Source organism: Protopterus annectens, chromosome 6.part0 (assembly GCF_019279795.1).
Source record: "Protopterus annectens isolate FY-2018-M chromosome 6.part0, PAN1.0, whole genome shotgun sequence".
NCBI classification, from domain to species: Eukaryota; Metazoa; Chordata; order Ceratodontiformes; family Protopteridae; genus Protopterus; species Protopterus annectens.
The window spans coordinates 1,666,438,301-1,666,464,186 of NC_056737.1; the positions used below are offsets into that span (position 1 = coordinate 1,666,438,301).

At 41.4% G+C, this 25,886-nt stretch overlaps 1 protein-coding gene across 2 annotated transcripts in view; it reads right to left on the reverse strand.

Annotated features, from left to right (window-relative positions):
* The window catches only part of INTS7 (integrator complex subunit 7), a 1,158,789-nt gene that overhangs the window by 539,461 nt on the left and 593,442 nt on the right, over nt 1-25,886 (reverse strand). For both annotated transcript variants that reach the window (XM_044075076.1, XM_044075075.1), the window contains one exon: nt 18,754-18,891. In XM_044075076.1, coding sequence (XP_043931011.1) covers nt 18,754-18,891 — 138 coding nt within the window. The remainder of the gene's footprint in view (nt 1-18,753; nt 18,892-25,886) is intronic.

Genomic DNA, 25,886 nt, shown 5'->3' on the forward strand with positions numbered 1-25,886 from the left:
AGAGTAGAGCAGCCGGGCAACCCCTCAGGGTTGCTGTGCGGGTCTGTTGGAAAAAGGTTCCCTAGACCCGAAGTTTCTGGGACCCCCTTTGCCTCTGGGACGGCATCGATCTTGTCCCCCTCTGCCTCTGGGGGACGAGTATTCCTGAGTGTCACGAAAGGACTGTGATTTCCGGAACCACATCTTCTTTTGCCCCTTTTGGTTCCTGGAATATGACCTCTGGGGGTTAGAGAAGTGGAGTCCGACGGCTGACAAAGTCTTTCCGCCCTTCTCACTCTGGGTTAGTGTGTCGCGTACAGTCTTCCCAAAGAGGGATGATCCATCAAAAGGTGCATTGATGAAAAACGCCTTAAAGGGGTCCGCAAATTGACACAGCCTGATCCAGGCGTGACGCCTCAAGGCAACGCCCGTACCAGCAGCTCTAGCGGCTCCCTCCGTAGCATGAGGGAGGAGACGCATAGAGGTATTTGTCACTGATTTCAGTGTAGTCATCTTCGCAGTGAAAGACTGCTTGTCCTGTTGTGACAGAGACTCCGGGGGTGACTCAGTTAGTTCTGATATAAGGTCTCGTTGCAGTTGGATGACATGTGCCAAGTAATTCAGTGCACGTATAGAAAATGTCGCTGACGAGTACATGCGTTTCCCGAAATGATCCATCGACCTAGACTCTTTGTCTGGTGGATGAACCAAGGAACTCTCCTGTGCCAGTTCCTTCTTTGTGGCAGCTGCAACCACCAAAGCATCTACCGGGGCTCCTTTGGACCATGCCTGCCTATCTGATGGTGGAGAAAGAATTTTGTCTGGCCTTTTGGGTATAGGATCTACAGTGTCAGGATCCTTCCATGCCCTAGTGGTGATGAGATCCACCAAAGGGTCCGCTGGAGGGGAGACCCAGGAAGTAGATGGGCCCACGCCAAAGGCCTCCAGGAATACGGACTCATCCGCAGAGGATTTGGGGGATGACCAACCTCCTCTTTGGTGGAGGATCTCCATAATGTCTCCAAACGAGACGTCCTCTGAAGGTGATCTGGGGGAACCCTCTCCTTCCTCCAAGTCCGTGTGGTAATGGACTCAGGGGAGTCCAAGTGCCTCCTCTTACACTTGCGCTTACGAGGTGCCTCTCCAGTGGGACTCTCTGAAGAGGATTCGTAAGCCTCCGGGGGTTCCCTGAGGGGAACAACCTGGGGTTGCTTTGAGACAGGGTAATGGGAACAGAATCCAAAATCAGAGGGGTCTGGGTAGGATCCGAGTAGGTGAGCTGTGGTCTCAACCCCTGGGAGAAAACCCTTTCCACTGCCCCGAACGCTGATGGAGAGCACGCCTCCATAGAACGTAAGGAAGAGGCTCTCCCCAGCACCGAAGCAGGGACTGGAGCTGACAGAGGGGTAGTCCGGGCACAGAGGATGGGATCCGAAAGAGCAAAATCTCGAGCCTCGGGTCCGACTGCCCGACCACGGCTCCGAGAGTCTCCTGGATTCGAGATCGGATCCGAGAAACTCAAGGTGACGGCCGGTGTCGAGGAAACGGGAACCATTGGCACCGACCCCACAGCTATGAAAGGTCTCAGATCCGAGAGCCCTGAAGCGTCGGGTTGGATCGGGAAAGGAGCAATAGGGTGGAACATAGCTGAAGAAGGAGGACCCTCTCCAATGGGAGAGGGCCCTGGCAAGACCCCCATCTGAATCTGGTTCTGGATGAACCTCCTCATCAGCCTGTCCATATCCAGGTCAGAGACACTCTTGAGTCGACCTGGAGGAAGCGACCCTTAGCCACAAGCTTAGCCTGGCGATCCTTCAAAGCCCTAGGGTTGAAGCCTGAACAAATGTCGCAAGATGCAGACAGATGGGCGACCCCTAAACATAGAACACACAGAGTGTGGCCATCGGCTGGTGAGAGCTTGTGACCACACACTGTGCACTTCTTAAACAGAACCTTAGGCTGTTCAGCCATAGCAGAAACAATAAAAGCCCTAACGGCCCACTCACACACGCACTCTCACAGGAATTGGGCCTAGGCGGGAAACCAGAAACACAAACGCAAAACACTTAGAACTAATTTTTTCTTTTTCCTTTTTTTTTTTTTTTTTTTAACTAACACGACGATCAAACGCGAAGGCAGGAAAAAAAGGGAAAGGTATTCACACTGAACTAGCACAAAAAGACCAAAAAAAAAACCTTACCCCTTGCTTAGAGCTCAGAGACCACGATGCTGACTCACAGAGTGGCAAACAAGATCTGGAGATAGATAGGAGGAAGTGATGTAATATAGGTAAGGGAGGGGCTTGGAGCTCGGAGCTGATGCTTGAAAAGTTTTGCCGGCTCGGATCCGAATCGGATCCGTATACCCATATGTGCAGAATGAATGAAGTCAACTACTTCAGAGGATATATTTTGCAAGTTTGTGTGATCTTCATTGGGGTAGTTAAAAGGTTGCTGAAGAACACACCACTATATTGACAGGGTCCACTGCAGAATTCACATGTGAAATCTGGCTAAAGGAACTAGGGTGACAGCTGCTGCCATGGATCGATCCCGAGGCTTGTAAGATTATTCATGCTGGGAGAGACGAATGCAGGATTACTTTCCTGACCTAAGATCTCAGTGTCTAGATTCAAGCTGGAAGGAGATGGGCTATCTGACTGACCATGTCTAGACAAGTACCTATGAACTCCAGACTCTAGGGTGTGAGTTGTGATTTGCTGCAACTGACTGTGATGCCAGATGGAGACAATTCAGGCAAGTTAGTCCCTCACCTGCAACAGTAGATGACTGGTTGGGCCAGTTAGGAGCCAGTTGTCTAAGTATGGAAACACTTGGAATCCCAGCAGTTTCAAGTGGGCTGCTAACACTGCCATGCATTTGGTGAGCACTCTGGGGGCTGTGCTGAAACCAAAGGGCAATGCTCTGAACTAGTAATGACTGGCTCCCAGCTGAAAGTGCGGATATTGTATAGAGCACTTGTTCATTCTGATGTGATACTACACATCCTGAAGATGTATCAAGTAAATCCAATTGTCCTTTCATAGTGGTGCCAAAATGGACTAAACTCTGACCATCCAGAACCTTGAATATTGCATAAACTGGTTTAGTTTGCTGAGATCCAGGATGGGTCTCAAGTCCCCTGCCTTCCTTGGCACTAATAAGAATCTTGAATAAGTTCCAGATCCTCTCTGGACTGGGGGAACCTTCTGGAAGACTTTTTTCTAGCAGCTTTTCTATTTCTAAGTCTGCTGCTTCCCTCTGATTGGGTGGGACATTGGATATTCTCTTCAGTCTTGTAGGGGAAATTTAGGAAAATGTTATGATATAACCTCTTGATATAATTCTCTGTACCCAAGAATCTTTTGTTATGGATAGATAAGCTCTTTAGTGCCGACACAAATGCCCTCTGACTACATTCAGAGGGCAACAGTTGGGTCGGCTGTCATGAGCGCTGACAGGGCTTGTCCAAGAAGGAATTCTGGAAACCCGGTTCTGGAGCCCACCTCTGCCCTGGGCACGGTGTCTTCCATTAGAATTTCCCCCTCTGCCCTTAGGAGAAATATCTCCTAGTGAGTCTTGGAAAGGACCCTGGGAATGACAAAACCATATCTTTCTACCTCCTCGTTGATTCTGGGAAAAGGGTCTTTGAGGTGTAGAAAAATGTTTCCTTATGGCAAACAAAGTCTTTCCTTCTTGCTCACATCTGGAGAGAGTGTTTTTTTTACTTTTGGGTCAAATAATGAAGATCCATCAAACAGAGCTTTGATGAATGAAGACTTAATGAGCTCCGCAAAGTTACATAGGCACATCCAGGCATGACTCCTAATGGCTATGCCTGAACTTGCCGCATGGGAGATCTACCTGATGGATGCATTAGATATCGACTGAAGGGTGACCAGTTGCAAGGAAACTCTTTTATTTTGGTCTTCAGCAGACATGGACTCAGAAAGAGATTTGGAAAGTTATTTAGTTATATCTCTTTGCAACCTAGTAAAATGTGCTACATAATTCAATGGCTACAGAGCAAAGGTCGCTGAAGCATAAACACCCTTACCAAATCTGTCCAAAGCCCTGGACTCCCAGTTAGGGTAATGGACAGAAGAGTTCTGCTCTGAAAGCTCTTTTTTTTTTTTTGTGGCCACCCCCAGAACCATGGTATCAACTGGGACCACCTTGCTCCACTGTGTCCTGTCCTTGGGAGGGACTAAACATTTATCTGGATGCTTAGGGATGTGCTCCACAGTATCTGGTTCCTTCCAAACCCAGCGGGAAATGAGGTCTAAGTTCATCAGCTGGGGGGACAGAGGGTCACGCAATACGTAGTCTGGACAGACCCAAATGCCTCCAGGAACACTGATTCACCTTGGAAAGGGGCATTGGAAGACCAACCTTCTTTTTGTTTTAAGAGCTTAAGAATATCTCCAAATGAGATGTCTTCAGGTGAAGATCTGGGGGACCCTTCCCCTTCATCGAAATCAGTGTCCTCTGTGAGATATTCCTGAGGAGAATTTAAGTGTCTCCTTTTGCATGTTCTTTTCTGTGGATCCATATTAGCAGGATGGTATGATGAGGTATCAGAAGTGATGGAGAAGTCCTGAGGGACTGACTGGGGACTTGAACAGGTTGGCTGTCCCAGTGGAATGAAAGAATGAGGCTAAGAGCAATGATCCAAAGGAAGTAAACTGATCTGGGGAGGTAGGGATGTCCTTTCTCTAGGTAAAGAGAAGGCCCTCTCCACAATCTTGAAGGCAGTGTGCTTAGGAGAGACCTAAGCCAACAGTAGCAGACATCTCCCAAACCACCAGCCTCTGTAACCCTGCAACCACTCCACCCAAGGATGGAGCTGAACCAAAGCTGTCCAGCACTAAGACTCTGAAGGGCAGGGACAGCTCCAATAACTTAGGAGCCAACTTTGGTCCCCCGGATTAATGGCAGATGCTTTAGCTCTGAGATTCCTCCAGCTTTGAAAGGCTCAGAGCTGGACAGCTCAGTGAAGCAACTGGAGTTGAAGAATGAATTGTCTTCAGATCTGATGATGACACCCCCCATAGATCTTAGATCCAAGGACTCCAAAATAGAAGGTCTGATCAGAGAAGGTGAAACCAAAGGGGAAGTAGTAACAGGCAGGCTCATGGATCCAATGGGAGATGGAGCCAGGATTAACCATCTTCATTCATCATTCTATCCACTTCAGCCTCGGGCAAACTCCTGGAAGACCTGGGAGAAGAGGTCGTAGACTGAGGTCTACAATGCTTGCAAGGAGATTCCTGCAAGAAAGGTGAAGGGAGCAGAGACGTTATTGGAAACAGTAGAGTAAGAGGTGACCTGATCCAAGGTGATTTACATTTCAGGGCAGAAGGATCCAAAGTGTCATTTCCAACTTTTTTGATACTTTTGGAGGTGGGTCCAAGAAAGGAGCCAAAGAAGATGTGGGATCTGGAGATCTCTTTCGAAAGTCTTTCTTCATGGGACTCGAGTCAGCCTTCCCTTTGTCAATTTTCTTTGGGAGGGGGGTTGAGTGCCAGCTGAAGCAGAGGAAGAAGTTGGAGGGAGAATGCCCTTCAATACAAGTTTATTTTGTCTATCTGTGAGGTCCCTGGAGTTTTTGCCAGCACATAGGGGGCAATCTGCATCAAAATGGGCAGCACCCAAGCAGTATATGCATTCGCTGTGGGCATCTGAATTAGGTATTTTATGCCACAGATGATGTATTTTTTGAAGCCAGTAGGTTTAGTGGCAATAATGGTTTAACTAATAAAGCAAGGCTATGGAAAAATTCCAACAATAATAAAAATAAATTAAAGTGAAGAATGAAACGCTACCAACTACTGTAGACAGGAAATGCCCTAAAAAAGGGTAGAAAAGAGAGAAGAAAGATATGAAAGTACCAGCAATGGTAGTATAGAGAAATACTGAATTCTCCGTAACAAAAGCAAAGGAAGACTAGTAAAGGAAAATCACTGTAAAAGGTAGAAAGGTGACAGAAAGGAATGAGTAAATAGACTAATAAGCAATAAACATTTTACCAAGAACTCGCTATTTAAACTAAGAATTCACCAACAGCTCGAGAGCGAAAGGATAAGCGTCTCTGGCGATGAGGTGGCAGACATCTGAGATATGTTGGGCATGCAGGGCATTATGGGTAAACGGAGGAGCTCAACAGTTTGTAACCGAGAATCTGGTAGAAGGATCTGAGTCAGATCCGACACCCATCAGTTGAGGAATGAATGAAAGTGACAGATCATTTAGTTATGTCAGGGTGTAAAACATACTTAAACACAAGATGTCAGCAATAAAACTTGACAACATAATAGTGAGTTTCCATCAGCTTCCCTACCCTTGGTCAGGTGTAAACTGGACCAAGGTTTAAACTTGTCAGTTGCATTTCTCTGAGCTGTAAATCACTGCTGCCTAGAATAGTGACCTAAATGCCCAGGAAACTGAACAAACTGAACAAAACATTGTCAATAAACAGAGATAATGAAAAAAGTAATGCAGACAGCACTTGTCATTCATAATATATCTCATACAAAAAAGTACTATAGGGATTGTGGGGCAAAATAAAGTAATGCAAAATAAGAGCAGCCACCATGAAGCCATAAGAGAGCAAATTAATGCAAAGAGCTGTACACTGGTACAGAAAAGAAAGAGGCTGACAAATACTGCATTTTAGACACAAGTTGATATGCAGAAATTTTCATAGAAAATGCAATTAATGCAAGTACTGGGGTTGCCCAAACACTGCCAAATACGTAGTGAAATTCAAAACCATGAAAAAAAGAGAAAACTTAAAAACATTTTCAGAAAAAACGAATACTCCTTGATATCAGAGTAATGCAAACTGAATTGTGGAAAGATCAAGAATGAAAATGTGCACACAGATTCCATCAGAGTAACAGAAACTACTGATGGCACATTCAACTGCTGAGCATTTTCAGAAGATCTGTCCCATGGCTTTTTGGGTAATTTTGCTCTGATTAAAAAGGCTATTATCTCCAAAATGATTCAACATTTATTCAAAAAAATAAATTTCAAGGAATGATAATGCTATAATTATGCATAGAACATTAATGGACTGGGCTCATATCTTCAAAGAGGAGAAATTGATCAGATGCATCTTTTAAGTTTAATTAAAAAAATGTCATTTTTTAGGCGTCAACATGAACAATGAATGAAAAAAAATCACTTTTTCACAGAAACACACCTTTGAAGTTTGAAATCACTCCAATATGACATATATACGTTTGGTAGTTTTTGTTTATTTTAGTCTGAAGACAACTAAAAGCTACACAATTGTTTTCAGCAGATGTGGTTTAACCAAAGTTTTACTGTCATTTTACAAAGGCTACTACCTGAAGACATTCTCTTACAAGTTTCCAGACAAGACGTTTGCTGGATACTCCTACTTTCACTTTGTTTTGTACAGCCCAATAGCCATTTATGAAAAGAAGGCAAGAGAATGTCAATATGGCCATGCTTCTCACAGCATGCAAAACATGACTATTTTGCTATAATGTATAAAATAATGAAAGTATTATCTTTCCCCAGAAAACAAATTTGTTCCAGTTTCATAAGAACATGCCATTAATAAGATTCTGACACGGACAGAATTTATTAGCTTCATAACATGTAAAAGATGCATTTGTGAAACAAACTGTAAAGCCAGAACACGGGAGTGACTATGTAAACAATGGTGGTACCCAAGACTAAATGATCATGCCTTTGTAACAGTATAAGGTATTACAGCAAATTTCTCAAAATAAGATACATCATGATTCTCAGATGCAAAATACACTCAGCTGATTGTTCCACCTGTAAAGACACAAGCAGAGGTTTACCTTCTTGTAGTGCAGTTTACTGCAGATGAATCTAAGCTGGGGGCGGACAAGTCCATTGTCAAGAAACTTCTGTTTTCAAGAAATATAAATGGGAATTTTACTTGTAATATAAAAATAATTCAGTAAAGAAGTACTATAGGCCATTACTGCACTCAACATGCTGAGCAAAATTTCATCATAGAACCCACATTATAAAATGAAAATAGAACAGAATGTCAAGTTGTTAGTAAAAGGCACAAGACCTAAAACCACAGGATCCTGTCTTTGAAAGGCTTTTATCTCTGCTACACTTTGATATTTGGGTTTTCAGTCATAAAACACACCTAAGATTGCAACACCTTACAGCTTCTAATGCAGCACACCTCTGAATTTGTCCCCCCAGCAGTATTAATTGTTTGAAAGCATGTTTGTGTACCCATGGTATGTTACCAATTATAAAGAAATATATATTTTCCAGTGAATTATATAAGCTTTTTACCTTTGACATAATCAGAACTTAATACACATATATTCTGGAGATTACTTTTGCCTGGCTTTTTCTACAAAAGTTGAACAGCCCCAAGTATAGTGCAACACTACTGTGGTCCCACTTCATAAGGGCGGTGCCTCCACAGACCCTGGAAATTACCGCCCCATTAGCTTGACAAGCCTTATCTGCAAAGCCATGGAGAGGATCATAATGGAACTCATAAATAAAGACATAGGGAACTTGCAGACTTTGGATCCAACTCAGTTTGGCTTTGTCAAAGGCAGATCCTGCCTCTTAAACTTGGTTGACTTTTTCGAGACAGTCACCAAGGCCATTGATGAGGGAAAGGCAGTCCATACAGCCTACCTCGACCTGGCAAAGGCCTTCGACACAATACCCCACTCAGGTATCATCGAAAAACTCATCAGCTTGAATGTAAACCCATACATCACAAGATGGGTTGCAAACTGGCTAAGTGACAGAACCCACAGGGTCAGAGTTGCTGGAGCCATGTCAGACTCAAAGCCTGTCACATGTGGTGTCCCACAGGGCTCAGTCCTGGGTCCACTCTTGTTCGGCATCTACTTTTCTGAAGTACAAGCAAACACAGGAGGGTTATGGCTGACAAAGTTTGCAGATGACTGCAAACTGGGCCATAGTCGAAAACACATCTGACACAGATATCCTCCAGAAGGGCCTCACAGAAATGGATAACTGGTGCCAGAGCCATGGCCTGAAGTTAAACGCCAAAAATGCATAGTCATACCCTTTGGGAAAAACAAGGCTACCCCTAGCTACCATATAGGTGGCAATCCACTGAGCACAGAAAAAGTCATCAGAGATCTGGGGACCCAGGTTGACAGTAGCCTTCGCTTGACACTCATGTTGCTAAAGTAGTTAGGAAAACCTTCTATATCACCCACCTGATCATGAAGGGATTCACATCTAGATCAAGGGAGGTCATCGTCCCCCTGTACTCATCACTTATTAGACCTATGATTGAGTACAATGCCCCGTTCGGAATGTATCTGACCAGACACCTGCTGCAGCTTGAAAGGCCTCAAAAGTTCCTCACCAAAAGGATAAAGGGTCTCAAAAATATGTCTTATGCTGCCCGACTGAAAGAACTCCAGCTCTATTCAGTCTCATACCGCTTGCTCAGAGGTGACCTGTGCCTGACATATAAGGCCATGTCAAACCCAGATTTGATGAATATGCTTCACCTCAAAAATCTAGATCCCTCAGAACCACAAGGGCGGGAGACTTAAACCTTGACACGGTTATAAATAGAACGTGCTGGAGGGACAGATTCATCACCCAGAGACTCCCTATGCTGTGGAACAAAATCCCGGTACATGTGAGGCAGAGCACCTCTCTGGTCTTGTTCAAGAGGAATCTTGACCAATGGATGGGAGATTGCAGATATACCCCAGGGATTACTTCAGCGTCACTGCTTGACAGAGGCACAGCAAAATGATAGGCATAGTTTTTATTCAAACTAAAGGGGTGGCGAAAGCCACATAACTATGGGCTGGGCTTATAAATGCCCTTGGGCAGATAGCCTAGTATGAACCTATGAACCTATGAACCTATAAAAGTCTTCTGAAAAGTTAGATTTACTAGCTGTACATTAAGAGCTCATATGTTGATTCCCCAAAGGCAGTTCACAATAACACATTCAGGGACTTGTAATAAAATATTTGGGAACAAAACACATACATAATGACAAAGTGGAAAGTACTTTTTCTGAGAATATACACTACCTTTTCACTGTGAAAGTATCACATAAATATAACAGCCAAGTTGCTCTTCAACAAATACAGGACCTCTTTGGGGAAGAGCAATTGCCATCTGCTTAAATACATCTACTCAAAATGACACTCACACACTAAGAAAATGAAAAAAATGCACACAGCAGTGTTATAGGACAACCTACCTCCGTATCCACTGGCAGTAAAATGAAATAAAATAAATAAATACAAGTGTATTACCAAATGCTCCACCAAGCCACAGCAATGATCACTTTAATGTAGTCACTCACAGCCTGCCGTTTGCTTTCTTCCATCAAATGCCTCCCATAACTCTCAAAATGACATCTCCAAAATGTGTAACACTACCTCTCACACAGTGCTGAGCAAACGGACAAAATATTAAACACAAGAAAATTTACAACTTCAGCTAGGAGTTTACAGCAGTTTCTTCACATTTATTTTGATGATAATATTAAGTATTATTTACCATGGCTATTTGTTAAAAAAAATCAAAATGAAAGTGTAATAACATCTCTTTAATATGGAACTGTATGGAGCATGGAATTTTAAACATTTATTCTGAGTAATAATTCTATTAATGAGGTACAGTTGAGAGCTATGCTTCCTCTCCTCCCCAGAAAGTGACTTCTAGCAATAAGCTGTGACTGCCAAAATGGGTATTTAAAAAAAAAAAAAAAAAACGCAAAAACAAATGTATGCTGTTGCAGTATGCATGTTGAGACAAAGCCTGTTGTTTTGTTAACTTAAGAGAAAAAGAGCAATACTTAAAAACCTGTCCCTGATTTTGATCCTTTCTGTCCCCCATTATTTATGGATTTGTCCAGAATTCTTAAGAGAGGCATGCCCCTTAACTCTTGCCACTGATGTTTATCCATGGCATGATCAGTTAACTCTTGCCTCTCTCTCAGCTGAGGTGATGTGATTAGTGTGGAGGTCCTTATCACCAGCAGCAGCTCAACCTTGTCACCCTTCCCACTCAAACATGGTTATATCACAATAAAATACATGGCCAGACTAACAATGCTTTAACAACTATTTGTCTAATGACATGCAAACATTAAAAAAAAAAAATCAGCTTCTCATTGGTTCTGTACATTGCAGTATGGCTAAATCAATGAGACTGCAGAAAGTTGAGCTGTCATTGACTGAAACTGAGTACGGGGAATGGAGTTGTTTAGTATTTTAAATTGTAGTGTTCTGCTTTTAACAGAGCAGTTGAGTGGCATGCTGCATTCAGTTGCCCTTAACAACCGATCACAAAGATCAGTCTATCTATTTATTTATTTATTTATTTATTTATTTATTTAACATTTGTTGACCGGGAAAGTCCGACTAGGTTCCACAGATCCTGTTTTCAGCGGAGGCCCGGGGAGAAATGCTCCAGACGCATGTCTTTAGAATGTGGGAGGAAACCGGAGTACCCGGAGGAAACCCACACGAACACAGGGAGAACATGCAAACTCCACACAGAAGGCACCCCGGCCGAGAATCGAACCAGAGAACCTCTTGCTGTGAGGCGACAGCATTAACCGCTGCACCACTGCGCCACCCTCGGCGATAGTGTCGTGTACTGGCTCACCAGATGCGCAGTAGAAAGCACCACCCAAAACCCTCCCCCGCTGTTGTACGTCAGTTGGAAGTATTCAATATTCATCCGGTGTGAATGAATATTTATTCTGTTTCCGAACTGTACGATGCCAGATTACCTAGCATTCACAGATTTAACAACCACACATTTACAGTATAACAAACAAATCCTTGTGTATGAATGATCAGATGTATGTAACCTGGTGTGTCAATGCAAATGATGTGTACTGTTCAACAACAAGCGGGTGCTGCAGGTATGAAATAGTAGATGACAGCTCTGTCAGTATTAGTGAGTGTATCACTGCAAACTTCCAGCACTTACTGACTGCCCCCACCAACTTGTGCACATTAGATTTAACAGTTTACTAAATTAATAATTAAACAGTACATTATCACTCTAGGACTGCATATCCCCATCTGAAACATGAGATATTTACTTTTATTTAGCTCTTCCTCCAACTTCTAAAAAGCATTCACACTCGAGCTGCCTTAAAAGATTAACTGTTAGTTTTAAAATCATATAACTGTCACAGGCCCCAGGAACCGCCTGTTGTATAACACAGAGTAGCACACCAGCCAGAGTTGGAAGATTTTCAATTGCAGCAAACTCATGGTTTCCTACGAGACTCAAGCATGACAAGGACAATTCCTTCTACACAAGAAAATACACAGAATCGATAAGTTACCGTTAGTATGAAAACATTCTGGGTTACCACTTCAAATGTACTGGCTTCATTCAAAATGCTACAAGTTGTGTGCAAAAATGGCAATGCAAACAACTCAGTAATAGCGAAATATCCCAACAATTGTGTTACATTCGGCCACATTAACTGCATAACTAAAGTAACAATGATGCGAGCAAGCTTCAGGAACACACAAACACTTTATTAAAGTAAGAGCTTTCGTTGGAGAAAATACTCCAACTTCTTCAGACTAAAAATGTTAAAAATACGCATCATGCTTAAATACAAAAGACCACACCAAGCAGCCAATACAGAACCTTAATTGATTGTGATGTCACAAATTCTATTGAATAATTAAATAAAGAATGAAGATAATAAGGTAACTGGTAAGCTTCAATAAAACCAAGTGATCTTATTTAAACAAAACCTCACTGCTTAAAATGTGAATCCTTGAAAACATTTTAAAACTCAGCTGCACATTACCTGCAGATTTGTAATGTAATGAAATAAAAACACATGTTGCTTACACTACTCAAAAACATCACAATTGAATATTAAGTATTAAATATTAAATTAAAATATAAAATGAGTCAAAGTCAATTAAACCTTAAAAAAGGGGGCAATGTTATTACATCTGGTAACATCAAAAACTCATTTCATTGTTAAAAATTTAAATATTTAAAATTCATATAAAACCTGTAAACAGCTACCTAGCAAGGGCTTTTATTTTCAGCAAACATTTAATTGATAAAGCCTCATTCAACCCTGGTAATATGTGAGCTGATGTACGAATTTGCCACTCCAGTTCTGACTCTTCTAGTCTAAGTTCCCAAGGGCCTCCTCTTATGTTATGATCTATTTGCTGTAGAACCACAAATGAAAACCTATGACTAGGATATTCCAAAATGTGTTTTGCCAAGGCATTAGTAGTTAAATTTTTGTGGATGCTATATTGGTGTTCGTAGATTCTTTGTTTGATCTTCCTCTCAGTTTTGCCAATATACTACGCCTCACAATTGTCACATACAGCCCCATAGACTACCCCCTGGGAGTCACAGTTGAACTTGCTGTCAATGTGGTAAACTCTATCCCTAATTTTTATTTTGTTGGTTGTTTTAATGCATTTACATTGGGGACATCTACCACACTTGAACATACCCGGACAGCCTTTAACTGCTTTTTTGGTCCTCTCAACAAGGAATTTCAAATTAGAACCACTTCTAAAGGTAATCTGGGGGACCTGTCCTAAAGTTTACCTAAGGCAACTATTCCCTCAGATAAAGGCTCAATTCTTTACAATAATGTCTCTAATGAGCTGTGAATCCAAGGAAAAAGTTGTCAGAAATCTAATAATGCGATTAGAACTTTGATCCCTTGTTAAATTAGAAGGTGAATCTTCTTGTGGTGATGCAAAAATTGCATTATATCCTTTATGGACCAAGGGGCGGAAATGGCCAACTATTCTTTTATTAACAACCTCTTCAAAAATATGTTCCACAAAACCCAAAGGGTAGCCTCTCTTTAAAAACATGGATTTAAGTAAATCACATTCAACCAGAAAATCTTCATAACCAGACACCATTCTGGCTGCCCTAACTGCTTGCCCTTTAACTACCGCTTTTTTTTGGTGTTGTGGATGACAACTTGTAAAATGTAAAAAGGTGTTAGAATAAGTTGGCTTTCAAAAGATAGTTGTTCTAAATCTATGGTTAAGGCTGTCTTTGCTTAAATGGATGTCGAGAAAGTTAATTTCTTCGGGCGACCTCACTGTCCTGGTCCAGGAACTACTCAACAAGGTGGATTCTTTGTCACAGCGAATGGATGCAAGGAATGGGTCTTTGGCACTCATAGCTACGGGAATACATAATAGTAACCTGGTGGGGTTGACTGAACAACCCCTTATGCTTTCTAATGTGTCTGACATTCCAATAACTTTATCTCAAAATCTAACTAAAATGGTCGGCAAAGAAGGTATTCTAAGGCCGTCCCCTGGGGGACAATGTCCAAACACCAATACAAATACAGTTGGCAGTATTCCTACTACGGACACGTTTCTAAGGGATTTTTCCTTTTTACTAATGCCGACAATTTGACGAAAACTACTGTAATTAGTAATGTTACTACCTCTATTGTTGGGCACTTAAATGACTTTGACCAAAAACTGTTTAAATGCCGCAAGCTCCAATTGGAAGTTTCATACTTGCAAGAATGCATAGCCAAGAAAATAATCCTGAAGGGTTTGCGCCAATGGCATTACCTGGTGGGTCTTGGCAACAAATCAGAATTTCATTTGGAGCTTATTGCACTTTTTGATAAGCAAGGCTTTGAGTTCCTTGGCATCCTAATCAAACACTACTTAGTTCAAATTGTTTCTTTAAAAACCGATTTAGAACTGTTGGAACAAACTATCACTAGTGCCAATGACTTTGATAGATATAGATTAGAGTATGCTCGAATTATTTCTAGTATTGAAGCAAACCTTGCTAAAAACATAGAGACAAAAAAAAAAGATTGTTAGAGATTTGAATGATTACTCTAGGAGGCTTGCTTACCCAGCTCCTCCTACAATTTCTAAGTCCAATAGTAGTGGTGAAAATTCTTTTAACCAATGCCCATCGAGTGACATAACTGGTTTGAATAATCCCAGAAACAACAGTGATGCAAATAAAACACCTCCCATCCGCCGTACCAAGCGGATTAGGAACAACCAACAACACAACGCTTTTCAAGAACAAGAACAAGCAGCAGATGTGAGTAACGTTGTTCACAGTAATGCCACAAACCAGCAGGATTTTCGGATGAGCAACGGCACCCAACAACACCACTCGTTTCAACAAGGAAGCAACAGGAGACAGGGACAAAACAGAAGACGCCAGAACCGGAGGAGGAGATAAGTCAGGACTTTCTCCAAACTCTAGTAAGTGCTGAAGGAGACTTTCGCATATTTCATTTTAGTTCTCTCCATGTTGATAATAATGTGGTGAATGTTTTCGCTAAAGGATTGACATTTGTGCTGGATAAAAGGGCTAATTTGGTTAAGACCATTGTGGACTTCAAACTGTTTGTGCGCAAGCTAAATTTGTCTTGCGTTATGGGTTTCAATTCCACACTTACTGACAATTTGAGGGTCTCCAGTCTTTTTAACCCTCCCTTACATGAATCATTGGTTATCTTTGAGAAAGTATGTGAAATGGATTTTAGAGACACTTTATTTAAGAACACACTTCAAATGAACAAACAGAAGAATATTTCTGCTGATGAACTTGCTTTTATTAACCTTTTAAATGTATGTGATGTTCGAGTCATGAAGCCTGATAAGGGCGGAAGTCTTGTTTTTCATGGACCAACATGATTATTTATGTAGAATGCAGGTCTTACTAGATAGTGATGTGTATGAACAAGTAAGTCTCAATGAAATTAATGGTGCCTATAGAAAGATCAACAACACTTTAAGTGACTTGTTTTTAGAAGGGTGTACTGACATGGATACCTTGCAGTATTTAATTATGCCTGCACCCATGATTCTAACCTTATTTGGGGCCCCAAAAATCCACAAAGATTTGAGAAATCCACCATTTAGACCTATTGTGGATGGTAGGGTGTCTATCACATACGCAAGTGCTAAGTATGTAGATTCTAAACTCAAACCAATTGTTAAATCTGAGCCTCAGATATGCCATGATTCGTGGAACTTTCTTGATAATATTAACAATATAGATTATAATGACAATTTGGTGTTTCTTACAGTAGATATTAAGGAACTGTACACTGTTATTCCCCACCAACTAGGTGTAGAATGGGTTGGATAATTCCTTCATTTCAAAGGCATGGATGACAAAGAGATTTATATTATTGAAACTCTTTTGGAAATCGTCCTGGCCAACAATTTCCTTTGTTTTAATAATCAACTGTTTTTACAGAAAAGTGGCATAGCTATGGGTGCATTGTGTGGCAGTAGTTTTGCAAATAGTGTTAAGGCCTATTGGGAAAGGACATTACTGTTCAATAACCTGAAGTTTAAGGAACATGTATACTGGTACACTAGGTACCAGGACGACATGTTCTTTTTATGGAAAAGTGATGTTGGTTTGATTCGGCCATTTATAGCTGAAATTACAGCTCTAACCAATTTCTTGGATTTTACATTTCAAGTAGGATGTGAAGAAATTAACTTTCTCGACACCAATTTAAGCAAAGACAGCCTTAACCATAGATTTAGAACTACTATCTTTCGAAAGTCAACTTATTCTAACGCCTTTTTACATTTTACAAGTTGTCACCCACAACACCAAAAAAAGCGGTAGTTAAAGGGCAAGCAGTTAGGGCAGCCAGAATGGTGTCTGATTATGAAGATTTTCTGGTTGAATGTGATTTACTTAAATCCATGTTTTTAAAGAGAGGCTACCCTTTGGGTTTTATGGAACATATTTTTGAAGAAGTTATTAATAAAAGAATAGTTGGACATTTCCGCCCCTTGAACCATAAAGGATATAATGCAGTTTCTGCACCACCACAGGAAGATTCATAGGTTCATAGGTTAGTACTAGGCTAACTACCCTTGTGGGCCATTTCAAGCCTAGCCAATTACCCCATGTGAGAATCAAACCCTGCACCTTGTGTCTGTAAGGTAAACACCTTAACCATTGTGCCATACTCCCACCCTTTTGTGGATGCTATACTGGTGTTCGTAGATTCTTTGTTTGATCTTCCTCTCAGTTTTGCCAATAGAGTATGCCTCACAATTGTCACATACAGCCCCATAGACTACCCCCTTCTAATTTAACAAGGGATCAAAGTTCTAATCACATTATTAGATTTCCGACAACTTTTTTCTTGGATTCACAGCTCATTAGAGACATTATTGTCAAGAACTGGGCCTTTATCTCAGGGGATAGTTGCCTTAGGAAAACTTTGGGACAGACCCCCCCCCCCCAGATTACCTTTAGAAGAGGTTCCAATTTGAAATTCCTTGTTGAGATGACCAAAAAAGCAGTTAAAGTCTGTCCAGGTATGTTCAAGGGTGGTAGATGTCACCAATGTAAATACATTAAAACAACCAACAAAATAAAAATTAGGGATACCCGAGTTTACCACACTGACAGCAAGTTCAACTGTGACTCCCAGGGGGTAGTCTATGGGGCTGTATGTGACAATTGTGAGGCGTACTCTATTGGCAAAACTGAGAGGAAGATCAAACAAAGAATCTACGAACACCAATATAGCATCCACAAAAATGTACCTACTAATGCCTTGGCAAAACACATTTTGGAATATCCTAGTCAAAGGTTTTCATTTGTGGTTCTACAGCAAGACGATCATAACGTAACAGGAGGCCCTTGGGAGCTTAGACTAGAAGAGTCAGAACTGGAGTGGCAAATTCGTACATCAGCTCACATATTGCCAGGGTTGAATGAGGCTTTATCAATTAAATGTTTGCTGAAAATAAAAGCCCTTGCTAGGTAGCTGTTTACAGGTTTTATATGAATTTTAAATATTTAAATATTTTAACAATGAAATGAGTTTTTGGTGTTACCAGATGTAATAACATTGCCCCCTTTTAAAGTTTAATTGACTTTGACTCATTTTATATTTTAATTTAATATTTAATACTTAATATTCAATTTTGATGTTTTGGAGTAGTGTAAGCAACATGTGTTATTTCATTACATCATTAATATGCAGGTAATGTGTAGCTGTGTTTTAAAATGTTTTTAAGGATTCGCATTTTAAGCAGTGAGGTTTTGTTTAAATAAGATCACTTGGTTTTATAGAAGCTTACCAGTTACCTTATTATCTTCATTCTTTAATTATTCAACAGAATTTGTGACATCACAATCAATAAGGTTCTGTATTGGCTGCTTGGTGTGGTCTTTTGTATTTAAGCATGATGCGTACTTGTAACATTTTAGTCTGAAGAAGTTGGAGTATTTTCTCCAACGAAAGCGCTTACTTTAATAAAGTGCTTGTGTGTTCCTGAAGCTTACTCGCATCATTTTTACTTTAGTTTTCACATTAATTGTATGCATGATGTCACTGCCTAATATGAATGGCGTGTCAATCATGCCTCATTTCATTGGCAACTTTTCACACCAATCACCGGAGCCACGCCCACTCCTGCACAGAACTGAAGGTGAGCAGTACACTACACTATCACCGCACACTCAAAGCACTGCAATCAGTTGGAAAGTGTAATGGATCTCAGACTGCTTAGTAATAGGACATTGGTTGGCTATCCATGTCCTAGTACTACGATAGAGAAAAAAACTTTGTTTTTTATTTATTTATTTTTGTCTGTACTGGGGCTCGTGCCAGGGCACAGTATTTCATAGCTGGGGTATGTGAAATAATACCAGTGCTCATGCTTAATTGCAACAAAAGTCAAGTGAAACATGACAGGCTTTTTTAAGTTACATACACACTTACCATCCTGGAGGCTTGTCTGGCTATCCTGTAAACAGTCCAACCATTTGATACATTTTCCAATTGCTGTTTGATCACAGTCTTCACTTCTGAAGGCAGACCTGCATGACTGCCAACAAAAATCACTGTAGCCAAAGAAACCTGCAAAATGAATATGGCTTTAAGTATCCCAGCAGAATAGTTCACAATATGCCATTATGTTTCCCATATGTGTACACAGACCACCAAGATAAGAAATATTACTGAAAAATATACCATAAGCCCACAGTAATGTTCATGTTAATGTAAACACCGTGGGCTATCAACGCACATTACATTATTGCCTATGGCCATCGAAACATGGAACTCAGTTTTCTTACCAAACAATGCACTCCTGTGGTTGGAGGGACAAAAATAGTCAAATGCAGCCATATGTTTGGCTCAGGTCAAATCAGGTTATCACTGCTCTCAGTCTTTTCAAATATAAAAGAAAAGGCTTAGTACACAGAGGGTTAAGGCTATGAGCAGGTAATAAGCCTCATCCTGAGTCCTGGATTAATTTTCTGAGTGTCTGTCTGTCTGCTGTATGACCCTAAGCAAGTCACAGCCAGACAATGGTCCAATTTACCTGGTTAAAAAAAATGCCCCCAGATCTAGGACACCTTAACCCCTGGTACTATTTATTCAGAAAGAAAGGATTAAAGGATTCAGGTAATGCACATTTTCTAAAGCATACAAATAACAGCAGAGTACTCAACAGATCCTCTGACTTTTTGGAAGACCTTCTGCAATAATCAAAACTACCAGGATACTTATTGCTATGCAGTTTTTACATGGGCCTTCTGAAAAGCAAAAAAATGTTATGCTCCAAAGTTCAGGGTGCATACATCTGGCCACACATTTTGCCCATGTTCCTGGGTAAGAGGTGAATATGAACCCAAGAAATATACATACACATAAATAATACATCTTCTTAACATATTCATTGGTCTAAAACAGGGTCCCCCAATGAGACCTAAAGTTAGGTTCATCTCTCCACCAGTCAACCTTTGCCTTTTTTTTTTTTTTTTTAGAATTTTACATATCTGAAGATGGATGAGCACCCATGATAATGAACTTTGTGATGCCTTGCTTCACGTTTATAAGTGTTCTCATCTCTCTGACCTGCCACTTCACCTCAAAGCACCAGAGGGAGAGCATATTACTTTAAATCAAGAAAAAAATGAAGATTTAAGAACCACCATTGCTAATAAATGACATGCTAGCACATACATGCCTAATTTACATGGAATGTGAACATGATGTTGGCAGGAAGGACTACCCACTCACTGCAGGACAGCAAAAGCTACTCCTGGCCCATTAAGAGGGTCCTCTCATGGATCAACTGTTAGGAATGTACCTATTATATCCAACATCAAAGATGCTTCTTGACAGGTACTATGGTTGAGAGGAACAGTACAGCACAAGGGTGGAAGGAGCCACAGACCAATACCAGAAACAAATCTCAGAAGGCAGTCTCCTGAAAGTAGTTTAGGCAAGAAAACACTGAACTCCCAGACTCAATTGTGGGACAATGGCTGTTGGAGAAAGGGGACCACAATGTCAAATGTTATAGCAATCAAGTCTGCCAAAAGAAAGACAAAGCAAGCAATAGCTGCAACTACTCCTAGACAGGATTAGATTTTGACTGCAGCAAAAAGCAAACAGATGGCATCTCTCAATACAGCAGAGAACACAAATGCTACCCCAATAAGGAGTGAAACTGGCAAATACAGGCCTTACTTACATGGAGAAAGACAGAGAGAAAAATTGTTGAGTCATCTAATAAACCAACACAACTGCCTGAATGAAAGCCCTGAGAAAGCTGCACCTCTTTACAACGTGAAGGTCCCAGACTCTCTTTCATTTCTATCCCTAAAAATGAAGAGGAAGAAGAAAAGTCTGGTTAAGGAGCTAACAATATGCACTTGTTCTTAGAAAAAAAATGGATAAGGTATGGAACCCAACCTCTGAAGGCTATCCCTACATCTGAAGTTGTGAAGCTCAAGCAATCCTTAGCACAAATTAAGACACTAGGGACTGAGTTTAGCTCAAGGATGACTCCAGTGCTGCCAGACTCATTGACTAACAGCAGACAGGGAAACAAGAAGTCCAAGATGCTCAAAGCAGAAGGATTCTTCAAGGGGGAAGTAAGAGCAGCAATGGTGCAAATGAACATGTTTGGCTAACCATAGTTGGATCTCAATCTTGTCCTGGACCAGGAACAATGGCCAAACATTGCACAAGAACATTCAAGGAAAACAAAGATCCAGGAATACAGCTCCCTAAACCATGACATCCTCCTGAAACTGATCAGCTGGAATGGTTAACAATACTGCTCCATTCTAAATGAGAACGATTTTCACATGACAAGTTGACTAGAAGGTTTATTTGTAGCCTTAAGTCCCCCACCTCCAGAAATGGTCCTGGGCCAGGCATTGAGGTGATGACAGGCATCACACAAGTATCATCAATATCTTTCAGCAGAGCAAAGATGATGTCACAGTAGCATGACAAAGACGGAAAGTCTAAATCTGATCCTCAGTCAGCAACCAAGGGACACCAATCACAAAAATTAATCTATAATCCTGAAATCTATGAGCTGTGGAATGAGTATGAGAGAGGAAAGCTGTACAGGAGCCCCCAAACCCCAAGGAGGATAACAAAACATCTTCCCCCACACTTCTTACCTGAAGAACTAGCAAGTAAAGAGGATGACAACTTCAAAGAGGTGAAAGGACTAATTTCCAGAGTACCCCATCTTTAGACAGAGACTTCATACCATCTCTGGGGCTACAACTCCAGAAGACTGAAATAATGCCTTTAAATAATCATCAGTATGTTCTCACTTGAAAGAATGACAACTGCTCGATGCTGTAACCTCAATGTCTAATGAGGCTGCATGCCTTCCATTTTCACTCAGTGTCGTGAAATGAATCAGTTATATTTTTGGTGACTAATAATCAAATTCGATGTAAATTCAAAGTGAGCATCCATGAGAGTTGGTGAATGTAATAAGCTGGTGACTGTGGCTGAAAAATATGTAAATGTTTGGTGAATTAAACACAGAAAAAGAAATGTGAGCAGATGATAATTAAAAAGATGGCTTGCCATCATAACAGTGCCTGGTGATAGTAAAGGTAGCATGTGTTCGACTCTCAAGATCATAGGAAGTTACTAGGCTATTGGTCCTGAGGCTCTTATAAGACTAGCCAAAAGTTTAGCACATGTTTAGACACGTCAGCACCCAAAGCACATGTCCATCAAGGACACAGGTGGAACCCCAGGGGTGTATTTTTTTTGTTCCCCATCCAGTTATCCAGGTTGCGCTTAAAAAGGGATAATGAGGTACTCATGTTTGATGTGGAGAGGGAGTCTGTTCCACAGATGGGGGAGTCTCCTGGACACAAATCTGTCGAATCAACAAGTCCTACTGATGTCACAGACCAGGTTGATGTCTTGCATGTGGGTTACTCGAGTGGAGCTTGACTTGCGGATATGCAGCAGTCCCATCGAGGAAGGGTCTGAGATTGCTTTGTATGCCAGACAGAGGTCACCTCTGAGGAGTCTGTATTAAACTGAGGAGAGGGACAGGGCTTTTAGCCTATCTGTGTAGGGTATTTGTTTGAGGGTCTGGATTCTTCTGGTGAGGAACCTCTGTGGTCTCCAGCTGCTGCATGTGCTTTGTGAGGTACATGCCAAAGGGGGCATTGTACTCAATAACTGGCCTTATAAGGGATGAATATTGGGATGTTATGATCTCCTTGTCCTTGGATGAGATACCCTTACTTATAAGGTGGGCCATGTAGAAAGCTTTCCATACAACAGAAACAACATGGTGGTCAGAATATAGGTTGCTATCAACCTGGGTGCCCAAATCCCTCACAACTGATTGTGTGCTTTGGACGTTATTAATGTGATAATATGTGGGGACATCACTCTCTCCAAAGTGGATGATGATGCATTTTTTTGGCATTCAGCTTGAGGCCATGTTTCTGGCACCAGTCATTTGTTTGGGAGAGACCCTCTTGGAGGACATCCACATCACTTGAGGAACTGATGACCATACCCAGCTTGCAGTCATCTGCAAACTTGGTCAGACATAGTCTACTGGCTTTGGCCTGCACCTCAAAGAAGTATATCCCAAACAACAGAGGCCCCAAGACCGATCCCTGGGGTACGCTGCTCGTTACAGATCTACTGCTTGAGGTTGCTTCCCCTATTTTGATTAGGTGGGTTCTATCAGTGAGGCAGTTTGCTACCTATCTGGTAACATATGGATTTGATGCCTAGTTGAGAGAGTTCATCTATTACATCTGAGTGGGGAATAGTGTCAAAGGCTTTGGCCAGGTCAAGGTAGGTGGTGTGCACCGTCTTCCCCTCGTCCATGGCTTTGGTGACTGTCTCAAAGAAGTCAACCAGATTTAACAGACATGACCTCCCCTTGACTAAGCCAAACTGTGTGGGTTTGAGTGTTTGGAGGTTGCCAATGTCCCTGTTAATGAGGTCAATGATAATCCGTTCCATGGCCTTGCAGATCACGCTAATTAGGTTGATGGGTCTATAATTTCCCAGATCAGTGGACGCTCCATCTTTGTGTAAAGGGATGACAGTGGCTGTCCTCCACTCAGCTGGTACAAACCCAGTACTCAGGTTTTGGTTGAATAGGTTGCCTAATGGTGCTGCAAGTTCATGCCCTGAGTTAATGTAGGATGCAGTCTGGAATGTTATAGGGTAGCATGGAGGCTGTATTTTTTACCTTTGAGAGGGCAGTGATGACCTGTTCCCTATAGATAAGGGGAGGGGGGCAGGTACGGGGAATGTCCTGATTTACTGATGGGGGGACAGAGGGCTGAAGTTTTTGTTGAATCTGTCAGCCAGGTCTTCCATCAGCCAACTATTACACCCAGGCACTCAAAGCAATCCATCCCCTGACCCACAAAAAACTCTCACTGAACTTGCTACCCTCTTCAATTCCTACTTCATTGACACCATAGCTAACCTAACCACCACCTTTCCTACAGTTAACAACACCACCACCAAGACAGCTGATGACCAAATCATCCCAGAAAACAAGTCTACCCTTAACCCTAACCTAAAATTCTCCCCCATACCCACCAGCACAATAAAAAAACTTTTACTTAAGCTAAAACCCTGTACTCTGGCCCCTGACAATCTACCCCCACACTTCCTGCAGCTAGCAGCAAACTCTATAGCTTATCCCATCAGCATACTCATTAACAGATCAATTAAAGAATCCCTTGTCCTAGACATCTGGAAAATGATATTTTCTCCATATTTATTTTTATCTTCACTTGTTGATACTGGTACAATAACACTGATCTCTGTTTATACCACTCTGATTGAATTCTGCTTTAATGTATATTTTCTGTATATATTGCTATAATCAAACAAACTAGATTTCTGCTTTTATGTATATATTCTGTATATGTTATTATATTTACTATCTGTAATACTATTTCTGCTTCTGTACTAATTAATGTTTATATTTTTTCTGTATCTCGTTGGAGCTTTTCTCTCTGGGCCTCCACTGAAAATGGGCTCTTTTAGGCCCAGTGGACTTATCCCGGTAAACAAATGCAATAAATAAATAAATAAAATAAATATCTACAGCATTTGTGTATGTGGTCTCCTTGACCACCAGTTCTGAACAGATCTGGGTGCTTCCTTTGAGACTGAAGAAGATAATGAAAAGTCTGGACTCTGGTATATTTTGATTTGCTGGATGGATATACTTGGATATAGGAAACAAGAGCACTGGCCAGCCTAATGGGTAAGTACACAGGATCGCAGTTCAACCAGATCTCCAAGCTGCCTATCCAGTTTTGTCAAACTAAGGAAGAAAGGTACCTTGTCATAGCACTCAAGAGGGAAGGTGGGAAGAAGAGATGGTTTAGATACCCACTGCAACCTAGGGATGCCCTCATGAAGAGGCAGAGAAAGAGAAGGGGAGTGGGAAATGGCACTGCAATAGTGACCATACTCAAAAAAATCTACAATCACTGCATTCATCATATGGTTCACTGCAGAAGTAATAAGTCTTAGGAAGACTCCCAAGAGTTATGGACCAGTGGATGGATGGTCCATAGTAGGTGCCTGTTGCAAAAGCCCCTGCAGAATGGCCATGACAAATACCGGCCCATTCCTAAATGCAATGTCTACATCAGAATGTTTGGAGAATGTCTGGACAGATAACCGCTTCAAGAATGAACTGGTTGTAGCAGCTATGGTGCTTGTGGAATGTGCAATAATATAACCTGGCCTGGTTTTATCATGAATAAAGTAACATACAAATGCAGTGTGCTAGACACTTAGAAATGGTCTGCTTGCAGGCACACTTTTCCTCTTTACAAAGCAAATAAACAGCTATTAAGTCTCATTGCTTTTGTTTTGCCTAGGTAAAATGTCTGTTGCATATGCACATACAATACTCCCCCCCCCACTAGTTCAAGAATGTAAGGAAGAGCCTCAGGAGATGAACAGCCAGCTTCAAAGATAACCTGAAAGGTTGATGCAGAGCAAACCACTCTCCTTATAGAAGATTAGGAATGGCTTCATGCGTAAGAGAGCCTGCAATTTTGAAATCCTCTTGGCCTCAGTAAATGGAAAACTACACTTTTAGTAGCGGTGAAACTATTTGAGAGGTATGAAAATATCTGTTTCAAGTGGGCAAGTTAAGTTTCTCTAAAACACAGTTGAGACCCCATTGTGAAGTAATCCCTATCTTTGGGGGGGGGGGCTTAAAGTGCAGCCCCCCCCCCCCCGCCTTCAGAAACCATTTTACTGGTAATAAGGAACCTATTGGGGGAAGGCTACAAGGCAGGTAGGTTGAAATGGCTGAAATATTTACCTTCACTAAGGTGTAGGATAACTCTGACTTCAAAAGGTTGGGTGGATATTTATGGATAATGGACATCTAAAGCCTCTGCTAGGTCCTGATCCCTCATTTGGTACCAGAAAGATAATTATTTCTATTCCATAGGTTATGGGGTCCTTGTACTTGGTTTCCTAGTCACTCACAAAACAGTGAGCACACCCTGTGAAACAAACCTAAACCTAAAGGTACTAAGGGTTACATTATCAAAGATATTAGCCTT